Source organism: Synchiropus splendidus, chromosome 4, assembly GCF_027744825.2.
Source record: "Synchiropus splendidus isolate RoL2022-P1 chromosome 4, RoL_Sspl_1.0, whole genome shotgun sequence".
In the NCBI taxonomy this organism is placed as follows: domain Eukaryota; kingdom Metazoa; phylum Chordata; class Actinopteri; order Syngnathiformes; family Callionymidae; genus Synchiropus; species Synchiropus splendidus.
In genome coordinates, this window is record NC_071337.1 from 30,060,868 (window position 1) to 30,077,714 (window position 16,847).

General features: G+C 41.5%; 1 protein-coding gene across 4 annotated transcripts; it reads left to right on the top strand.

Annotated features, from left to right (window-relative positions):
• The first annotated feature begins 220 nt into the window (after positions 1-220).
• Positions 221-8,788, top strand: LOC128757916 (transcription factor E2F1-like). Of its 4 annotated transcripts, none has more exons than XM_053863549.1 (8): positions 264-309; positions 723-813; positions 906-1,011; positions 4,345-4,567; positions 4,643-4,774; positions 6,757-6,865; positions 8,084-8,207; positions 8,281-8,788. In XM_053863549.1, the coding sequence occupies exons 3-8, from the start codon at positions 927-929 to the stop codon at positions 8,385-8,387; spliced, it is 780 nt and encodes a 259-aa protein (XP_053719524.1). In that variant the 5' UTR covers positions 264-309; positions 723-813; positions 906-926; the 3' UTR covers positions 8,388-8,788. The 4 variants fall into 4 exon arrangements, with proteins under 4 accessions (XP_053719522.1, XP_053719523.1, XP_053719524.1 ...); XM_053863550.1 differs by having other exon boundaries at positions 927-1,011; XM_053863547.1 differs by lacking the exon at positions 723-813 and having other exon boundaries at positions 221-305; positions 927-1,011.
• The last annotated feature ends 8,059 nt before the right edge of the window (positions 8,789-16,847 follow it).

Here is a 16,847-nt window from a genome sequence, read left to right on the forward strand (position 1 = left end):
AAATAAAGCAAATACAAATTTGGAAAATATGAGAAATGTTGAAAATGTCAAAATAGTGGATAAGAAACTCGATTAACCTCCATAGATTACTTTGTTCTTAAAAAAAGTCGTGGCATATCTAAGGATTGAGACACTTGTTCTCAGTCAAAAGACAAAAGACGTGAATGAACATTTGACCTCTTATTTCGAAATTAAAGCATTCCCTCATAATTGACGTTGCATCGCGCCTTCGCTCCAGTCGTGAAAAGTTTTCGTTCGTCGTCATATTTGCTTGTCTAATTTCGGCTCACGAAATTTAGCAGACAGTGAGTATGTTCTTAAGTTACCTTACTTGGCATTTGAGCGTGAGCTTGTTTAAGGCAGCTTGTTTCATTTCTGTCAGCAAAATAACAGATTATGGGCTGGTATTGTTAGGCCCAGTGGCCGCGGTGGGAGAGAACTGCTAACCTCGTTTTAACAATGATGGAAGAGCACTGTTCTGTTTAATAGTACTTATTTGTTCGTACACAAATTATTCAAAATGTATCATGTCACGTCATCATATTTATATCACTGTTTATGTGGAACAGTGGTGCCACGATTTCCTTAAAAAAAGTGCTTTCTCCGTTAAAAGTTTAATTGTAAAGTTTAAATGTTTACATTTGCAGTCGTGCTTTTTGAACTTGGTAACCAGACATCGCAGAGTGTGCAATAAACATGAACATTTTTGAGGGTGCACATAGGACCAGAAGTCACATGAGAATCACAAAATCAGAGAATGAAAAATACAAACAGAAAGATTAATGGATACAACGTCTAACAATTTCAATAAAGGTAAAAACTAAATTCACCTTTAACTGTGTCACAATTATGTTCATAGTCATTTGTTGTATAAAGGAAAATCAACTTTCTGTCTAATTGACAAGTCTCTTGTGTCTCTGCTGGAGATGGAAGCCAACAACCCAGACAGGGCTGAGGATGAAGCCATGAACCCCCAAACGGGATGCTCTTCAGCCGCCGTTCGACCGCGACGTAAGTAATCTGAAACTGAGCAGACTTCTACCATCGTGCATTCTCATGACAGAACATCGTCTCTTTTGGAGTGACACTAGATGCTAGTAGGAGTGCAACAGTAACATTTTGTGTCACGGTTATTAGGATTAGTTGAGCACATTGCAAGAATACTGCAAGCTAAATCGTTTTAATTTAGTGAACAGAAACGCAGGTGGTTAGAGACATACAAATTATGCAAACAAATCAAGTGACGTATGTCAAGTCTTAACCCTGCTTCAAAATATCTAATGTACTGCTAGTTTTGCAAATGAAATGTAATTTAGGAATAACACAATCAAATGTAAACATACCTGGAGTGCAGGTGTCTGCATTTGAAACAGTTTGTGTGACTGTTGAGGATGAAGAAGAAGCTCCCAGCATCACTGGGTCTGATGCAGCATGTCCACTCCACACGTGGACAATGACATCATGACCTTGTTATAGCAGTGTTTCAAAAGCAGAGTTGAGGATGGCTTTAACCAAGAGCACTCATGACTCCAGAACTTTTAATAAGTCTTATTTTGTGGTTCAATCATGTAAATGTGTGAAAAATAAACCACTGAAGCAGGAGACAATCATAAGTTGTCATACATCAATGGCATGGTGGTTAAAAGCAATCGTCTTGATCGGGTGGTTTGTTCAAATGTGACTCCACAGAAGTGCCGGTTTTGTAGTTTCAAAACCATTTATTTGACTGATTTAATGACGACAATGGCTCCAACCATACCTCCATCTCCTTTGAATGCCCATTGCTGTGATGAGAACTGCTCCATGAATGCTCTTGGTCCGCAATATTTTGGTTATATCAACGATACATTTACCAAAAGTGCTCCCCTGTCTTGTCTCACATATGACCTTAAGTGCCATCCCATTCCTCACCCATCGTGTTCAATATGATGTCGGTCCACCTTTTGCTGCTATTATAGTGTCAAATCTTCTGGGAATGCTGCGCACAAGGTTGAGGAGCGTGTTAATAAGAACGTTTGATCATTCTTCCAAAATCACAGTGAGGTCACGCAATGATGCTGGTGGAGGAGGCTTGACTCTCAGTCTCTACTCTAATTCATACCAAAGGTGTTCTATCGCAGTGATTCTTAACCATAGGGCCGGGGCCCTGTGGTTAATGGTTGGGCCGCAAGCGCCTCTTAGAGGGCCGTTTAAATGTGATTGTTTTACCCCTTTGGGGCATGAGGGCCATGCGGCGCTTATTACAATATGGTGGCAGTAGTGTTTCACTGCATTGACATGACAGCTGCAAATATTTGATAGTTAACAACTATGGAGAAATTCTTGAAAAGGAAAAGATGATAAAGAAAGTGATGCTTCCCCCAACAATAAGAACTGGTCATGAAAGCACCTGTTGAAGCAGTTTTGAAATGGCTACACTTTCATTTACAGTTCACTTATATCTTCTTGACATGGTTTTAATATATTCATTTTATTCAGGATTTTATTCAGTTTTTCCAATTTTCTCAGCAGTTTGCATTTAGGGTATTTTTCCTCTTTTTTAAGTAAATTTGATCAATATGACTTGCGCCTGGTTCTGCTGCTGGTTGGATTTTTCGATGACAAATATCTTTGTGATGATCGCAAGGTTTCATGTCATTTCACTAGGTTTTGGTTTGTTTACGTCTAAGTTGATAAAATGTGGTTATTGATCACAAATGAAATCTAGAGTAATGAATCAGTACTATTACTTGAATGGGCCCCGGGCCCATTTGTTCGGGGAAAGGTGGGCCCTGAGATCAAAAAGGTTAAGAACCCCTGAACTATCGGGTTCAGGTCAGGACTCAGTGCAGACCAGTCAAGTTCATCTTCACCAGACTCATCCATGTCTTTGTGGACCTTGCTTTGTGCACTGGTGCACAGTCATGTTCGAAGAGGAAGGGGGCACTCTAAACTGTTCCCACATGGTTGGGAGCATTGAATTGTCCAACATGTGTTGGTTCCTTTCACTGGAACTAAGGAGCCAAGCCCAACTCCTGAATAACACCGCCACAGCATTCCTCCTCCACCAAATTTCACACCTGGCACAATGCAGTCCCAAATGTACCGTTCTCCTGGCAGCCTCCAAACCCAGACTTGTCCATCAGATTGCCAGATGGCAAAGCGTGAATTATCACTCCAGAGAAGGCGTCTCCACTACTCTATAGTCCAGTGGCGGCTGCTTCATACAACTCCATGCAACGCTTTGCATTGCACTAGGTTATATTAGGTTGTATGACTTGGATGCAGCTGCTCGTCCATGGAAACCAGTTCCATGAACCTCTGTACTTGGGCTCATCTGAAAGCCACATGAAGTTTGGAGCTGTGTAGCTGACCCCTCTCTGTCAGTTTACATGGCCGACCACTTGGTGGCTGAGTTGCTGTTGTTCCCAAACTCTTCCATGTTCTTGTAATAAAGCTGACAGTTGACTGTGGAATATTTAGGAGCAAGGAAATTTCAGGACTGGATTTGTTGCACAGGTGGCATCCTTTGACAGTTCCATGCTGGAGTTCACTGAGCTCCTGAGAGCGGCCCATTCTTTCACAAATGTTTGTCGTCATATTTGCTTGTCTAATTTCGGTCACTTTGATTTGATACACCTGTGGCCAGACCAGGTGATATGGACACCTGATTCTGATCATTTGGATGGGTGAGCAAATATAGTGTATATTTCGCAGGTTTAGTAACACAAATGCCGCATTGGTGGAGCTCAGCTTGCTGCAGCGTCCATCCTTCGGCACGGAGCTCAGCAATTTGCCACAGCACAAAATTCACATTTATTTTGGGTTCCAACTGCAGACTTAAACCTTTTGATATAAATTCACAAAATAATGTGAGTTTGGCCTTTTAAAGATAATGAGAAGTACCTCCCTGATGAACACTGTGATATAAGCAGAGGGTAATACTAACCATTGGGGATTTTACAGCATTTTACCTTTCATACCTGTAATTGTTACATCCCTACATGCCACAATACTAGAGGGAACCAAAGCAAAAATGGAGTAAAGAGAAGAAAATAGTGTCAAACATTCTGTGGCGAGAGAGTTTGACCACATCTGTGATACCACATGACTTTAAGTTTTATCTTTCATGTTCATAGGATTTAAGAAAACGTTTAATCTGCAAGTGTCACAACTTTCAGTTTATCAACCAACACACATGATTTATAAACGAAAATGTTAGTGTACATGAAAATGCCTTCTTTTTCTGTATTTCAGAATGATTTTGTATCTGCTGTTTAATAAAATGGCTTGACGAACATGTCGGACTAGATTGTTGCTAAGCACAGCTCAGTGTGATGCTTGTTTAAATCCTCATTTTCACAGGTAAACCTTCTGCCCATATGACACCAAAAAGAGGTCAAAATTCACTGATGTCACTGACACAGAGGTTTATGGGTCTGGTACATCAGTCCCCTGACGGCGTAGTGGACGTCCACAGCATGGCCAAGGCCCTCAATGCGCCAGTAAGACGTGTATATGACATCACAAATGTCCTTGAAGGGGTCCAGCTCATCGAAAAAAAAGAAAAAAAACAAATGCAAGTGATGTAAGTAATAATGTTATTATGAGAGAAACCGTGAATCTGTTAAACTTGATATGAATCCAGTTCCTCTTTTCACAGTCCGAGTTTAAGGCACAAGCCTTTGGATGAAGAAATTGTGAAATTGGCTGAGGAAGAGGCTCTTCTGGACAAGATGATCCCCCTATACCAGAACAAGACTCAGCAGATGTTATTGGATCCGGAGACCTCTAAATATCCTTGAGTTGGGATTTCACATGGCTGCTGCTGTCAAGCAATACTTGCCAGATGCTTACAAGTAAAATCTGAAAATCTGTTATCAGGGTCATGAAATCTGCCCTTACAAGTTTAGATCTTTTCAAACAGGCCATGTACATTCACAGGAAATTGGCTTTTCTACATCAGTGGAACTGAGGCAGCAGCTCGAGGACTATGTGCACCGTCTGTTCACTTAAACCCAATTGAGAAGTATTATTTATTTATTTTTTACATCTCCATTGAGTTGGGCTATTGTCCGAAGGGGTGCGGAACATTTTCAATGCAAAAACATAACCCCCATGAGTATTGCGTTTGTTGAGTCTGACCAGCTAATATGGATATAAGGTAGGTGTAAATGTCGATCCATACCAAAGAGTTAAGTTAGATATCTATCAGCATTTGCAGCCATCTAAACAACACTTCACAAAAAAATGACTTATGTTTAGCAGCCCTTTTTGTTTAGAGACAGAAAGAGATTGTCATTACGTGTGGGATTGTTTATTATCATTTCGTAATTACAGTTTAAGATTTTTTTAAAACTGCATTATCAAACACTCTTTTTTATCACAGTCCATCATGCAACTCAAATCACAAAATCCATACACCCTTTAGCACAGAGCTACAGAAGCTAGCTGATGTGGCTCTGGTTGTGTGGCAATAAAGGTGTTACTCAACAAATAAATAGCCGTATATGCATAAAATATAATCATCAATAACAAAGGAATAATACGGACAAAATGTAGCTGTGTTTATATTTTGTTGCACACAAACAACCACGTTTCTCATGATATGCATTTACAAGCTGAAACCGTTTTGTGATGTTGCATCCTCAGAATGACAGTTATCGCTATGCCTATAATGTGTCACCCACATCGATCCCCATTTTGATTAGAATTTTGCTCGCAGTCATGGCTTTAGTTTTACTCATCAAATTGAATGGCACAAGAATTAAGAGCCATTGTTGTTAGGTTGTAGATCAGCAGATAAAAATTGTTATGCTTCGTCACATTTACTTATTTAGCATGTTTTCTCTTTATAATTTTATTGGGCTACAGTCACATCAGGTTTCATGAAACAGTATTGCAGGGTTGGCGAAACAGTGTCCTGATTTTCAGAGGCCATTAAATGGCGCTCTTGGTTTAGAAATGATGTGAGGTTTCATTGAATTAGGTGGCCTCTGAAAAAGTGGTAGATGGCTGTGTGAGAGTGAGATGCCGGAATACTGTGCTGCCATAACTGTCATACGTAACTGGCTGCTACATGCTGCTGTGCCAGACATTGAATAAAAACAAAAAAAGAGCATCTGCTGGCCGTGGTTGTAAGTACGGGTGGATGTAAGTCTATCAGGTCATACGTCGGATGTTACTTGTAGATGGGACTGTCTCTGCGGAAGTCTCACACTGATCCACAAAGGGGCTGCAGAGAGTGCAGGTTTTTGATCCAACCAAATAAGCACACACAGTTGAACCAATCAGGTATCAGCTGAAACAAGCAGCACCAGACTGACAGTCCGCTGCTTAACCTTCAGACACCTGATTGGTGAGGTTGGTTGGAACAAAAAACCTGCACCCACTTGGAGGCCGGGCTTGTGACCTCCTGTCTACTGCATCATCTTTGGCTTTGAATATGTAGTTCAATGAGACCTGCTCTGATATGACCTCAGAAAATTAGGACACCGTTTCATGATTCCTTGCAAAAAAATAGTGTATTAAAAAGCCACGGACACACAGGTTGTGAGGATGCTCTCACTAGTGGTTTAAAAGTGCAGATGTTCAGCAGCTCTGGATGGTGTGTGTGAGTCCGTCTGACTCCACAAAAGATCATTCTGGTGACATCTTTTTAAGTGGTTAGTGAATGATCCATTGTTTTTTCTCCACAAACTAAAAGCATTGCTTCAGATTATGCACGATTATCCATGATTTTTCTTGAAGGTTGTTTTCCTTGACATTCAAGTTCACATACCTGTATCTGACCCCAAAAGACCTCGAGGTGATTCCCGACTTTCAGAGCAAGAGTGCCATTGCAGTGAGAGCGATGGAACATGCAAAGTTCAGTCGCACTGCAGAGGTGTGTTTACAGTTACACTATAACTCCACTACAATTCCACAGCACAGTGGGATGAGAACGTACAATGTTATTTAGCTGAGACTTGACTGATTTTCCCACCTTTAATCATCATGTGGCTTCATCACTGCATCATAATTTTTTGTGTTAAATATGACTGCCATTGAACTCCATCTTGTCAGATTTCCTCATGACAGGCCAGCACGTGGATCACCAGCTTCATCACTGGCTGGCCATAAATGTTGCCACCTGAATGCTGTCGCTGTGTACAAGGAATCGGTCAGCTGACTTCTTGGACACGCTGAATAAGCAGGGTATTCTGGGTAGCAACTAGTGACTGAGAGCTGAAGCCGAATAGTGCCCCAAAAAATAATAGTAGTCTGTTGTCATAGAATGTGTTTTTCAGATACACACATGTGACACGGACGTGAAACGTGATCTCTATTCCACCATTCTTGGATGTGCCAATGTAGAAATCTGGCAACACAATCCTCCACTTCAGCGGTGACAGCACAGACTCCCCGGCTCACTGTCCGGTCGGCTGGTGACCGAACAGGAGTGGTTCGAATAATATTGACTTTCTGACCCATGTCTTCATTTGATCATTTCTTTGTTGTCCGTGGTGTCAGATGTCAAAAGTGTGGCCTCTGTCGTCACAGAAACGCTTCAGCGCCAAGTGTGATTGAAAATCTTCGCACAGTGTTGAACTTTTCAGATGTCTTAAAGTGCCTAAAAGAGAGCGACAATAGAATTGCGGTTTGCGCTAAGTGTTTAACCTCGCTATCTAGCGCCTTCTTTTTACATTATTAGCCCAGCAACAGTCCATTTGTGGAGGGTTTAACCATGTTATGCATTTTTTGAAGTGCACGTTTTACTGGGAGGACGGATATAAATGTGTTTCCATCTTTTTCTTGTTATTTTACAGCAAAAGCTGTCATTAAATGTCTGATGATGAGCATGTATTTGTGACTATTTATCCAATATATTTTGAATAATACCAAAGAGAGAGAACACAAATTATAATTTCAGTGCTTCCCTAGTATCAACAATCCTTAGGGTTGGGTTCAGGTACCCAGCGAGGCATTGTCTGGAGCAGTACATGCCCATCCGATATAAGTTGCTTCGGATAAGAGTGTCTGCTAGTTGAGGTGAAATAAACACTCCAGTGTGATGTTTGCTCTGCGCCCAATTGTTGAAAGTAACTTGGTGTTCTGCTTTCAGGGCTTCCAGGTCAGTGTTGCCTCTGAAGACCCATTAGTCATATGCAATGACCACCCGGACCCAATAACAGTTCGATACAACACCAGTGCTTTCTCGTCAACGGCGTTTCATCTGCCGTTCAGAAGTGAGTGTTTTGAACGTTTCTCGATCAAAGAAGTTTTGAAAGGCTCTCGAATGCATTCGCTTCATTCCTCCAGAGTTGTCATGCCAGGAGGCTGCTGATGCCGCCGACACTCCACCTGATGAGAGCTCAGCTACTGGAGGCAGCGTGGATGTCTGCATGGACGTCACTGGAGAACAATAAGTGGAACCAGGCACTTGTTGATCAATAATGTTCTCAAGTTTGGTTTCTTTTCTTCAATTTTATTTGGGCGCTAGGTGAACAAAACAAATAATGGTTGACGGGTTTCTCTTCCTCTTCACATTTTCTTTTGTGTGTGGACCACTAGCAAGAACATTTTATACGAATCATGCCACTGTGAATATTCATTCAAGCATCAGCCTTATTAAGATATATTTTGGTTTGTATTATGCCATGTGGGCTAATTTTTGAAAAGACCTAGTTTGGCGTCTGTTTTGTAACTTTTTTTTTTTTTTTTACGGCCTGCTTAAAAATTACATTTACAATACATTTGAAATGTGTTGCTTATCAAGGGATGTTCATGTTGGGTTAAGATGTGTTCATCTGTGGTTTGTTGTACAAGATCGGTCAATTATTAAAACTAGTTCTTGCAGTCATTGGGATGTGGGAATTGAATGTCTATGAAGCAGGACTGAATTTCAGATTCCATTCGTTGCTTCTTTTACAGGTATCAATGAATATAACATCTCTATGGATCAGAGTTTAGCTCAGCTCCTGCGGTGCATCTGCGGCATCGGGATGCACTGCTTGATTTACCACAGAGCACAACGGGATCTGCCATATTGATCTATGGCATTAATGAAGACAATGCCCGACAAAATTATCCGAGTTACTGAAAAATTGACCTTTTTTTTGGGTGCATCATTGAGTTAAGCTTCACTATTATTATTATTTTTTAATGCAGTACTTGACCCATTGGGTATTCTTCTGTAATCTAACAGTGCAGCTAAAAGCGCTGTTTTTTTAGCGCTTGCTTTTCTTTATTTCTTTATTTCCTCTGCTTAAACAGACCTATTCACTTGGGAACAATGTGAAATATTAATATCATAAGTATGCTATTCTATGAGACCTTTTTTTAAAAAAAATATTTTTACTTCTTTCGTTATTGCCTTTCAATTTCAGAAGCTAAAGGTTTTATTCTATTACTCACTTCATATTTAGCTCTTTAACTCATCGTCCCAAAGTGTGCTACTTCGACTATCTTTCTTGGACCCCAATAGTCATGCCTGCAGTCTTCTAACGCATCTGTAGGTGGCAGTATAAACTCACTTATCTCATAAAATAACAATTAAACGAGATCACAGCCAACCAGAAGCAGATTTGAATCCATGCAGGTTAATTCACCTTTACACTTAAAGGTAAGTAAACTAAAAGGCCTTTAAATAAACAAGTTGCAAATAAACCACACCCTCTGTGTATGCCCTGCAATTCAAAGGCAACCAATTGAGGGTGTTCCCTGCAATCGTACTCAACTTGCTTAACTACATTTCAAGTTTGATATATTTAAAAAAATAAACACACTAATTTGGTTTAATTAGAAATATCAAGTGATGGTTTGACGTGGATCATCACTCCTGACAGTGAAGCTATGAAGGCGGGCTACTCCGTCTCTGTATAGAGATGGAGACCTCCTTCAAAGAGCTGGCTGTTCACCGCAACATGACATTGATTATGTGCCATCCAGATGATGCAGTCAAGAATATTCCTGAAGAAGTTAAGGGGATTCAAAATGAGCAGCAGATGTTCTTGAAGCATGAAGACTGAAGAAGCTGGTGTAGAAGGCAGGTTCTGTCAGTGGAAGCAAACTGGAGCAGGACCTGGAGGTCGACATACAGAGATGGTATATCCTCCTTTTCAGAGGCTTTTAGATGAAAGCCTCTGCTAAAATATCTACTGATCTCTGAAAATGATGACAAAAAAATGTGCCACGGACAAAAAAATGATGTCATCATAACTATGAAAAATGGAAAGTGGACCAATTTTATATTATATTAATTTGTATATTTAGCATTTTAGAAGCATAAACGAGTGCTGCTGTTAAATCCAATTCATTTGGCATCTTGGTGACTTGTGTGACTGAGTATGACAGTAGAGTCTCCAGATTCTTCGCTGGAGCACTTCTTTGTCATTTGTGACATGCTTTTGAATTGCTGTGTGCTGTGTCTATTGCCCTTTCCTTCATTAGATGAGCTCCAATAGCCTTTATTTGTCCCACAATGAGGAAATACGACAATGTTCATGAGGTGTCCTACTCCTGAACACAGTTTACTCGCAAGAGAATCCATGCACTGTCATCTCTTTATTTACCGATGAGGCGTCTGAGTTGAAACAACTGAACTCATAATGTAGGAACGTCCTGTCTATTAAAGGGCACATACTGTCACACTTATAGAGAGAGCATACACGCTACACATGGCAAGGACTCAGACCCAGAGTTGCTTCGAAGTGGATTTGAGCTGTTTTGCTGCGAAAAAACCCCCCAACAAAAACATAACAGCATGTGACTATGATTAGTATATTTTTATGTACAAAAGAGCTTTTTCTTGCTGTAGTAACAGAGAAAAGGTATAGGAAAGCAAATCCTTATTTGGTTTTTATCCAGTGACAATTTGTGATATTGGAAGCAACATTTACCTTTGAGGAAAACACAACAGCCCACTTTCAATGACATAATTCCTTTGTGTTTTTACAAACACAGTGACAAATACAGCACTGTTATTCTCAACAAAGAATCTAATTGTGTATTTCAGAAGTCTAATGCAAACAAAAACACGCAACAGTTATGTACTCCATGATATTTGTCCAATCACGTGTCCTCTTTGTCTGAACCACCACAAGCACAAAAACAAACCCTTCCACGGGATGATGTAATCCATTTTGAGAACGCAGTACCGCCGCTTCTCGATAGGTGACATTGTTGTCCCACTAAATCGTCCGTGAACCCGGTCAACCCAGTTCCCTACTAAACAGACAGGACTCTGAGTTCACATGGAGTCAGTGGATCACTGCTTTTATTGATGCACGCCTGTTCTTGTACCCTTTTTCAGCAGCAGGATTTCAAACTTAGCAGCAAAAATAGAGAACATTTCAACAGGGCTAACAGGCACCAGGTCTAAATGAACAGAGACTGTAAACAAGTCATCAATGGAGCGGTCGATCGAGTCAATAGAGTTTCATTTTTTCAAGTGCTTGTGTTTTTGTTACGAGCCTGTGAGTCATGGTGGAACGTTTCAAAGCCCTGATCAGCAAAATGTCTTTTCAAGGTGAGAGCGGAAAAAGTCACTGCTCAGATTCAGAGGAAACACAGAGCGCATGCAATCCATGCGGCAATTTGATAACCAAATCCATATGCCATCCACATACTGTAAACATGGCACTCGTTTCCCCTGCAGCTGTCTCCTCAGCCAGACGGCTGTTTTGACTGCGCCAACAGAAAGAGGCAGTAAAGTAGCTGTCGGTGAAAAAAAAAAAAAAAAAAAAAAAGCCTCCTAAAAGTAGAGAGAGTGAGAGAGAGAATTCGGCTGGCCTCTCATTGGCTTAGAAGTGCACAGCGCATTTTTACGTTCGCCAAATCCAGCCAATGGAATCCCCGCAGTAACATTTTGGTTTCATGAATGAATATTGAGAGAACAGAGTTGTTTGAATCACTCTCTGAATGCACGATGTGCCGAGGAATAAAAAAAAAATTGCTGCACTGGTTTCGGGACGAGCTGCTGGCTGCTGGACATTTGCTGACCACAAGTACATGTGGGAGCAACAACCGCAGGACCGGTTGCAGATGTATAGTGGCAATCTTTTAGGAATCAATTCAGAAAGCCTGATGCAGAGGTGTGAAACATTTTAAAGACTTTTAAGGAGAGACAAATAGTTGAGGGTTGTTTATTAAAATGTAGACTATAATGCTGCTGCCATGCTTTGGCTCTGCACTGCTAGACCGTCTTCCTCTCGATGGAAGTACAGAAGTACAGACTCAGACTCTTCCTGAAAACATGGCCAAATGTGACCTTGCCTTTGAGGACAGTAGAAGACGTCATCCTCATAAGGGACTTCAATATCCATCTGAGTTGCGAATAATGGACCACTTGTTGACAGCTGACAGGTCACCCACAATAAAGAGTGCCATTGACACATCGATGTGCATTTAGAATAAATATATCAAAGCAACTCATCAGTTAAGGGGGGAAAGGAATATTTGTATGTACTCTATGGGTATTAGTGACCTTGTTAAACATCCTGTGTCATTTCCCTTATTGTATACATTGATATAAAAATGACGAGTCTGAAGAACAGTAACTCACGAGATACACTCATAACTCAGGAGTATTGTTGTCAAGACGAACATTTTAGACAAGAAAGTATCAGGTACAGTGCGATAAAGAAATGTCACATTGATTTTTTGGTCTGTGTTCTCATACTGCTTGTAAAGAACCAAGGGGACACTCAGTACTACAGTACTGCAGAAGCTGCCAAGTCTGATGACTCAGTTTGTCCAGGTTTACATGAACCTAATAAGTGAATGAAGTCACTGCTGTGACAAGGGGTGGCGCCATGAGCTCTTAAGTCCTACCTACTGCTAATAGTGGTGATGGGCTGTCGAGGCTTCAGGAAAAAGTATCCTAATTTTCAGAGCTCACTAGCTGGCACGCTAGGTTTGAAAATGACGTGTAGTCTCATTGAAATGGCTGTTCAAACTGAACATTTTCTGAGCAGAGAGTGCCACCTTGTGGCCTCTAAAAAGGAGGACACTGTTTCATGAAGCCTCATGAGTTCATCACCAGTTAATAGGAACAATGTTCTAGCAGCTAATGAGGAGAGGTTCTGAATGGTCAACTAGTTTAACTGAAGAGGCCCAGTGTAAGCATATCATCATCATGGTTCAACGCTGTCACCATTTGGGAGCAGTCAACGCAGTCTTGGGAATTAAGTAGTGATGGGCTTATGAGGCTTTATGAGACAGTGTCCAATTTTCCAGAGGCCACTAGGGCTGTGTCCCATTTCTCACCCTAACACTAGCACTTAACACTAGCGCTTGGTTGTGAGTGCCCTCCTCTATGAAGTGTCCCCCGACGACAAAGTGAAGCGACTGACTTCACTAAGAATGACGTTACGCTTTACGCGTGACGTGTTCACTTACTGTACGTCACACGAAAAGACAATGTGTCATTGGCTGCTGTGCTGCGTTTTGTTTCCAGAACATATCGAGTGTTCGATATGTTCTGGAAATGCCTGCTCCAACGTATTGCAACCTCTTGCATAGGTGCTGATAATCTCATTTGGTTTGGTGAACCAACGGAGAAGAAATGGGCGGAGCCGAAGCCGACTTCACCACTATGTTGTGGCGACAGATCTGTTAGAGGTATAAGGATGTTAATGTTAGCCTGGATGCTAGCTGACTGTTATTTGTTAAGAAGAAATAAAAACATACATGTTGAATTGTTCATGTTGTTGGACACGGAACAAACGGAAGAGTAGTCCTTGGCCTACTAAAGTAGTAGCCTACTAAAGCCTACTTCTAAATAAAGTACATTGGTATCCTGGAAATCTATCCACACTTGATATTCCCAACTTTGTTTCGAGTTAGCTCCAGAGCCCCCCGGTGTGAAGGGCTCATTTCAAGTGGTGATCTCTGAGCGTCTTCGGAGTATTGGGGCACACTACACTTACAGGTGAACACGCAAAACCCAGTGTTATGGTCAAAAACAAGTGGTAGGGTGAGAAATGGGACACAGCCTAGATGACGCTCTCTGCGCAAAAATCTCAAAAGCACTCCGCTTCATTTTAAAACCGAGGGCACCACCTGCTGAGCTCTTATATTATAACACTGCATCATAAGACTTAAGTGCCCATCACAACAGTAAAGATAACTTGCAAGTATCTGAATAAAATTAAGTGGTCAATTACTTTCGCATGTCCAGAATGATAGGCTGAAGCCAAGCGTTCCATCGGGTGGCCTCTGAAAAGGACCACACAGTTTCAAAAAGCCTCATAAGCCCATCACTACTTCAAAGGCACTGTAGAAGCTCACACTGGTGGAGATCACCTGGTCTGATCAATGGTTGGCAAAACAGCTACATGCAAGCTCAGTCAAGCTGTTAACCAGGTGCTATAGTCCAACTACTGTATGACAAATGCTAATGTCTATCCCATAGTTGGGCAAACTGTTTACATGCATTTCAATCTTAGGCAGACTAAAGCGGTTTCTCTGCTCTAATGGTGGTCACTGAGTGACTGGTGAGGTGTGTCTTGGGAGTGATAGAGGGATTTGCTGATTATGTTTGCTGATGACGTAGTGATTTTAGTGGAGAGGAGGAGGTACAAGCGGGAGGGAGGAGGAAGGAAAGTCAGGAGAGGCAAGACAGATCCATCTGCATGACTGAGGGGTCGAAGGGTGAAGATGCAGGGGAGTGGAAAACAGATGAGTCAAGTATTTGAGGTCGATAGTACACAGTGCTGGACCGAGATCAAGGGAAACCGTTTTAGATCGGGATGAAGATTCCATGGAAAAAAACAAGCGGGAGACAGCATACAGCATAAGGTTCACTGATGTGGTAAATGATGACATGCGGATAGGTGTCAGCATTGCAGAGTTAAGGCATAGACAAGATAAGGGCCGGTAATACATTACAATGTCAAAATGATACAGGTCCTGTCTTGTTAAACAGCAGACAAAGGGAGAGCGCATAGCTGGATCAGATTGCAAAAGAATTTACAGCACAGTTACACTTCAACCTGATGCACCTTCAGACGTACCTCACAGCGATACTTGTCCCTTCCACTGTGTGTGATCTGGGCACCTTGCTTTGGTACAGTAATGTCTCTAATTTATGAATGCAAATGCTTTAAATATAGTTGTGAATAATGGATCTGAAATCTCACTTTCTGTGTCACATGCCTTGCTGTGGACAGCCTTTTCAGACTGTGAGTGTGAAACTTGCATTTCGTATTCTTGTCTTGACTGGATATATTCTTCATATGAGCTGCAACCAAAATCCCATGCTTATGTTCCAAGTTATAGTCTTCATAAACAACGTTATGACATAAAGCATACGGTTTGCACTGACTTTTATTATAACTCTGTTGCGTTTTCTTCCCAGTGCAGATGATTTAATTACAGTCCGAGGTCAGCTGAGGATGATGCCTGTTTTTCCCCTCTCTTCCTCTGACTGTACTGTGAATAAAGTGAGGTTATCCAAGGCCAGCCAGCATTTCTTTACATGGGAAACTTTTCCAAGAAGGACACACGTCAGAACTGAAAGCTAGAAGACTAAAAATAAGTGCAGCTGCGACCATGTGGAGTCATTTAACGTGCAATTCACTGTTACATCACTCTCCCCTCAGAGGAAATCTGGACCATTAGATGAGAAAAAAAAAACTGCTGAGATGATGAACGTCAGACTAAACATGCACATCTTTTCAACAATACTTGTTAAATAATATAATAAATAAATTAAAAAAATGCAGATAAGAGTATTTGATGTTAAACAGAGACAGTTACTTGGCTGTTTTATTTATCCGAACAGACATGAATATATGGGATTAGGCTGGGAATTCATAACATTATGACTACCTCATGTGTGCCCTCCCAATTTCGATGAGTATCCTTATGCTGTATGTGACCTTTTGTTAAACTGAATTTTCCTCACCTGTCCAGGGTGTCCCCTGTGTTCCACCACAAGAAGATTCATATGAATATCCTTTCATTCATTTTAGCTGGGATGGGCTCACACTAATTCTACACTCATTCAAACATGACTGGCAGAGAGGATTACATTTTCACTGGCAGCTTTTGCTGGTAATACAGGTGAGGGGCAGGGGACTCCCCTTATTGGGTGGTTTTGGATAGACTACTGCTACTCAACAGTCAATTAAAAGCGTCTCACTTGTGCATTTTGGGATGAAGAGGGGAAGCTGTTTTAGCTGACGAAGACTCGGCCATGCACAGATGTACCTTTGTCACCTCACCCCATGCTACTCCATGAACCTAACTGGTTGTCTTCCTCTTCATTTCTAACAACATGACCGGTCTTCCCGCTCAACACCACCAAACCGTCTTGAGTCTGGCCTCCCTAAACATGTCTACAAAACTACCACATGATCAGTCCCCCTCCAGCCTTGTCCTTGTTTCAGTCTCTCCCAATGAAAACCTGAGCATCTTCATCTGTGACTCTTGTAACCCTGCTTCTTGTCTTTGTGTCAGCTCTACTGTCTCTAACCCATACATCATGGCAGGTGTCGCAATGATCAAAGCAGCTTCACTGGCTCATCTCCGTCGGTTCCACCCTCTGTCTGACCACTCTATTCTATTTTGCATCAACTGAGCTTCATTTGTCTTCTCTCCAACTTCTCATCCACCTCCTTTTAACTGTTACTACAAATCTACTGATACTACTGTATCATCAGCAAACATCATAGTCCGCGTCGACTCCTCCCAAACTGATCTGTCACTCATTTCATCACCATTTCAAACCAGAACAGGCTGCTACTCACATCCCGCCTTCACTCCCATAACACACCTCTGTTGGTCCCCATGCATGTCCTGAACAGGCCTCACAGACAAAGACAGTACCTCCAAACCTTCAGGATGGCACCATGCAGTTCTGTGTAACTATTTATTTGTCAACG

Bases quoted from the DNA above. Each gene is read 5' to 3' on its own strand.
- LOC128757916 (XM_053863547.1), top strand. From the start codon at position 927: ATGGAAGCCAACAACCCAGACAGGGCTGAGGATGAAGCCATGAACCCC. The intron at 4,568-4,642 runs GTAAGTAATAAT...CTCTTTTCACAG, and splicing joins AAAAAACAAATGCAAGTGAT to TCCGAGTTTAAGGCACAAGC. The intron at 4,775-6,756 runs ATATCCTTGAGT...ATTCAAGTTCAC, and splicing joins TTGGATCCGGAGACCTCTAA to ATACCTGTATCTGACCCCAA.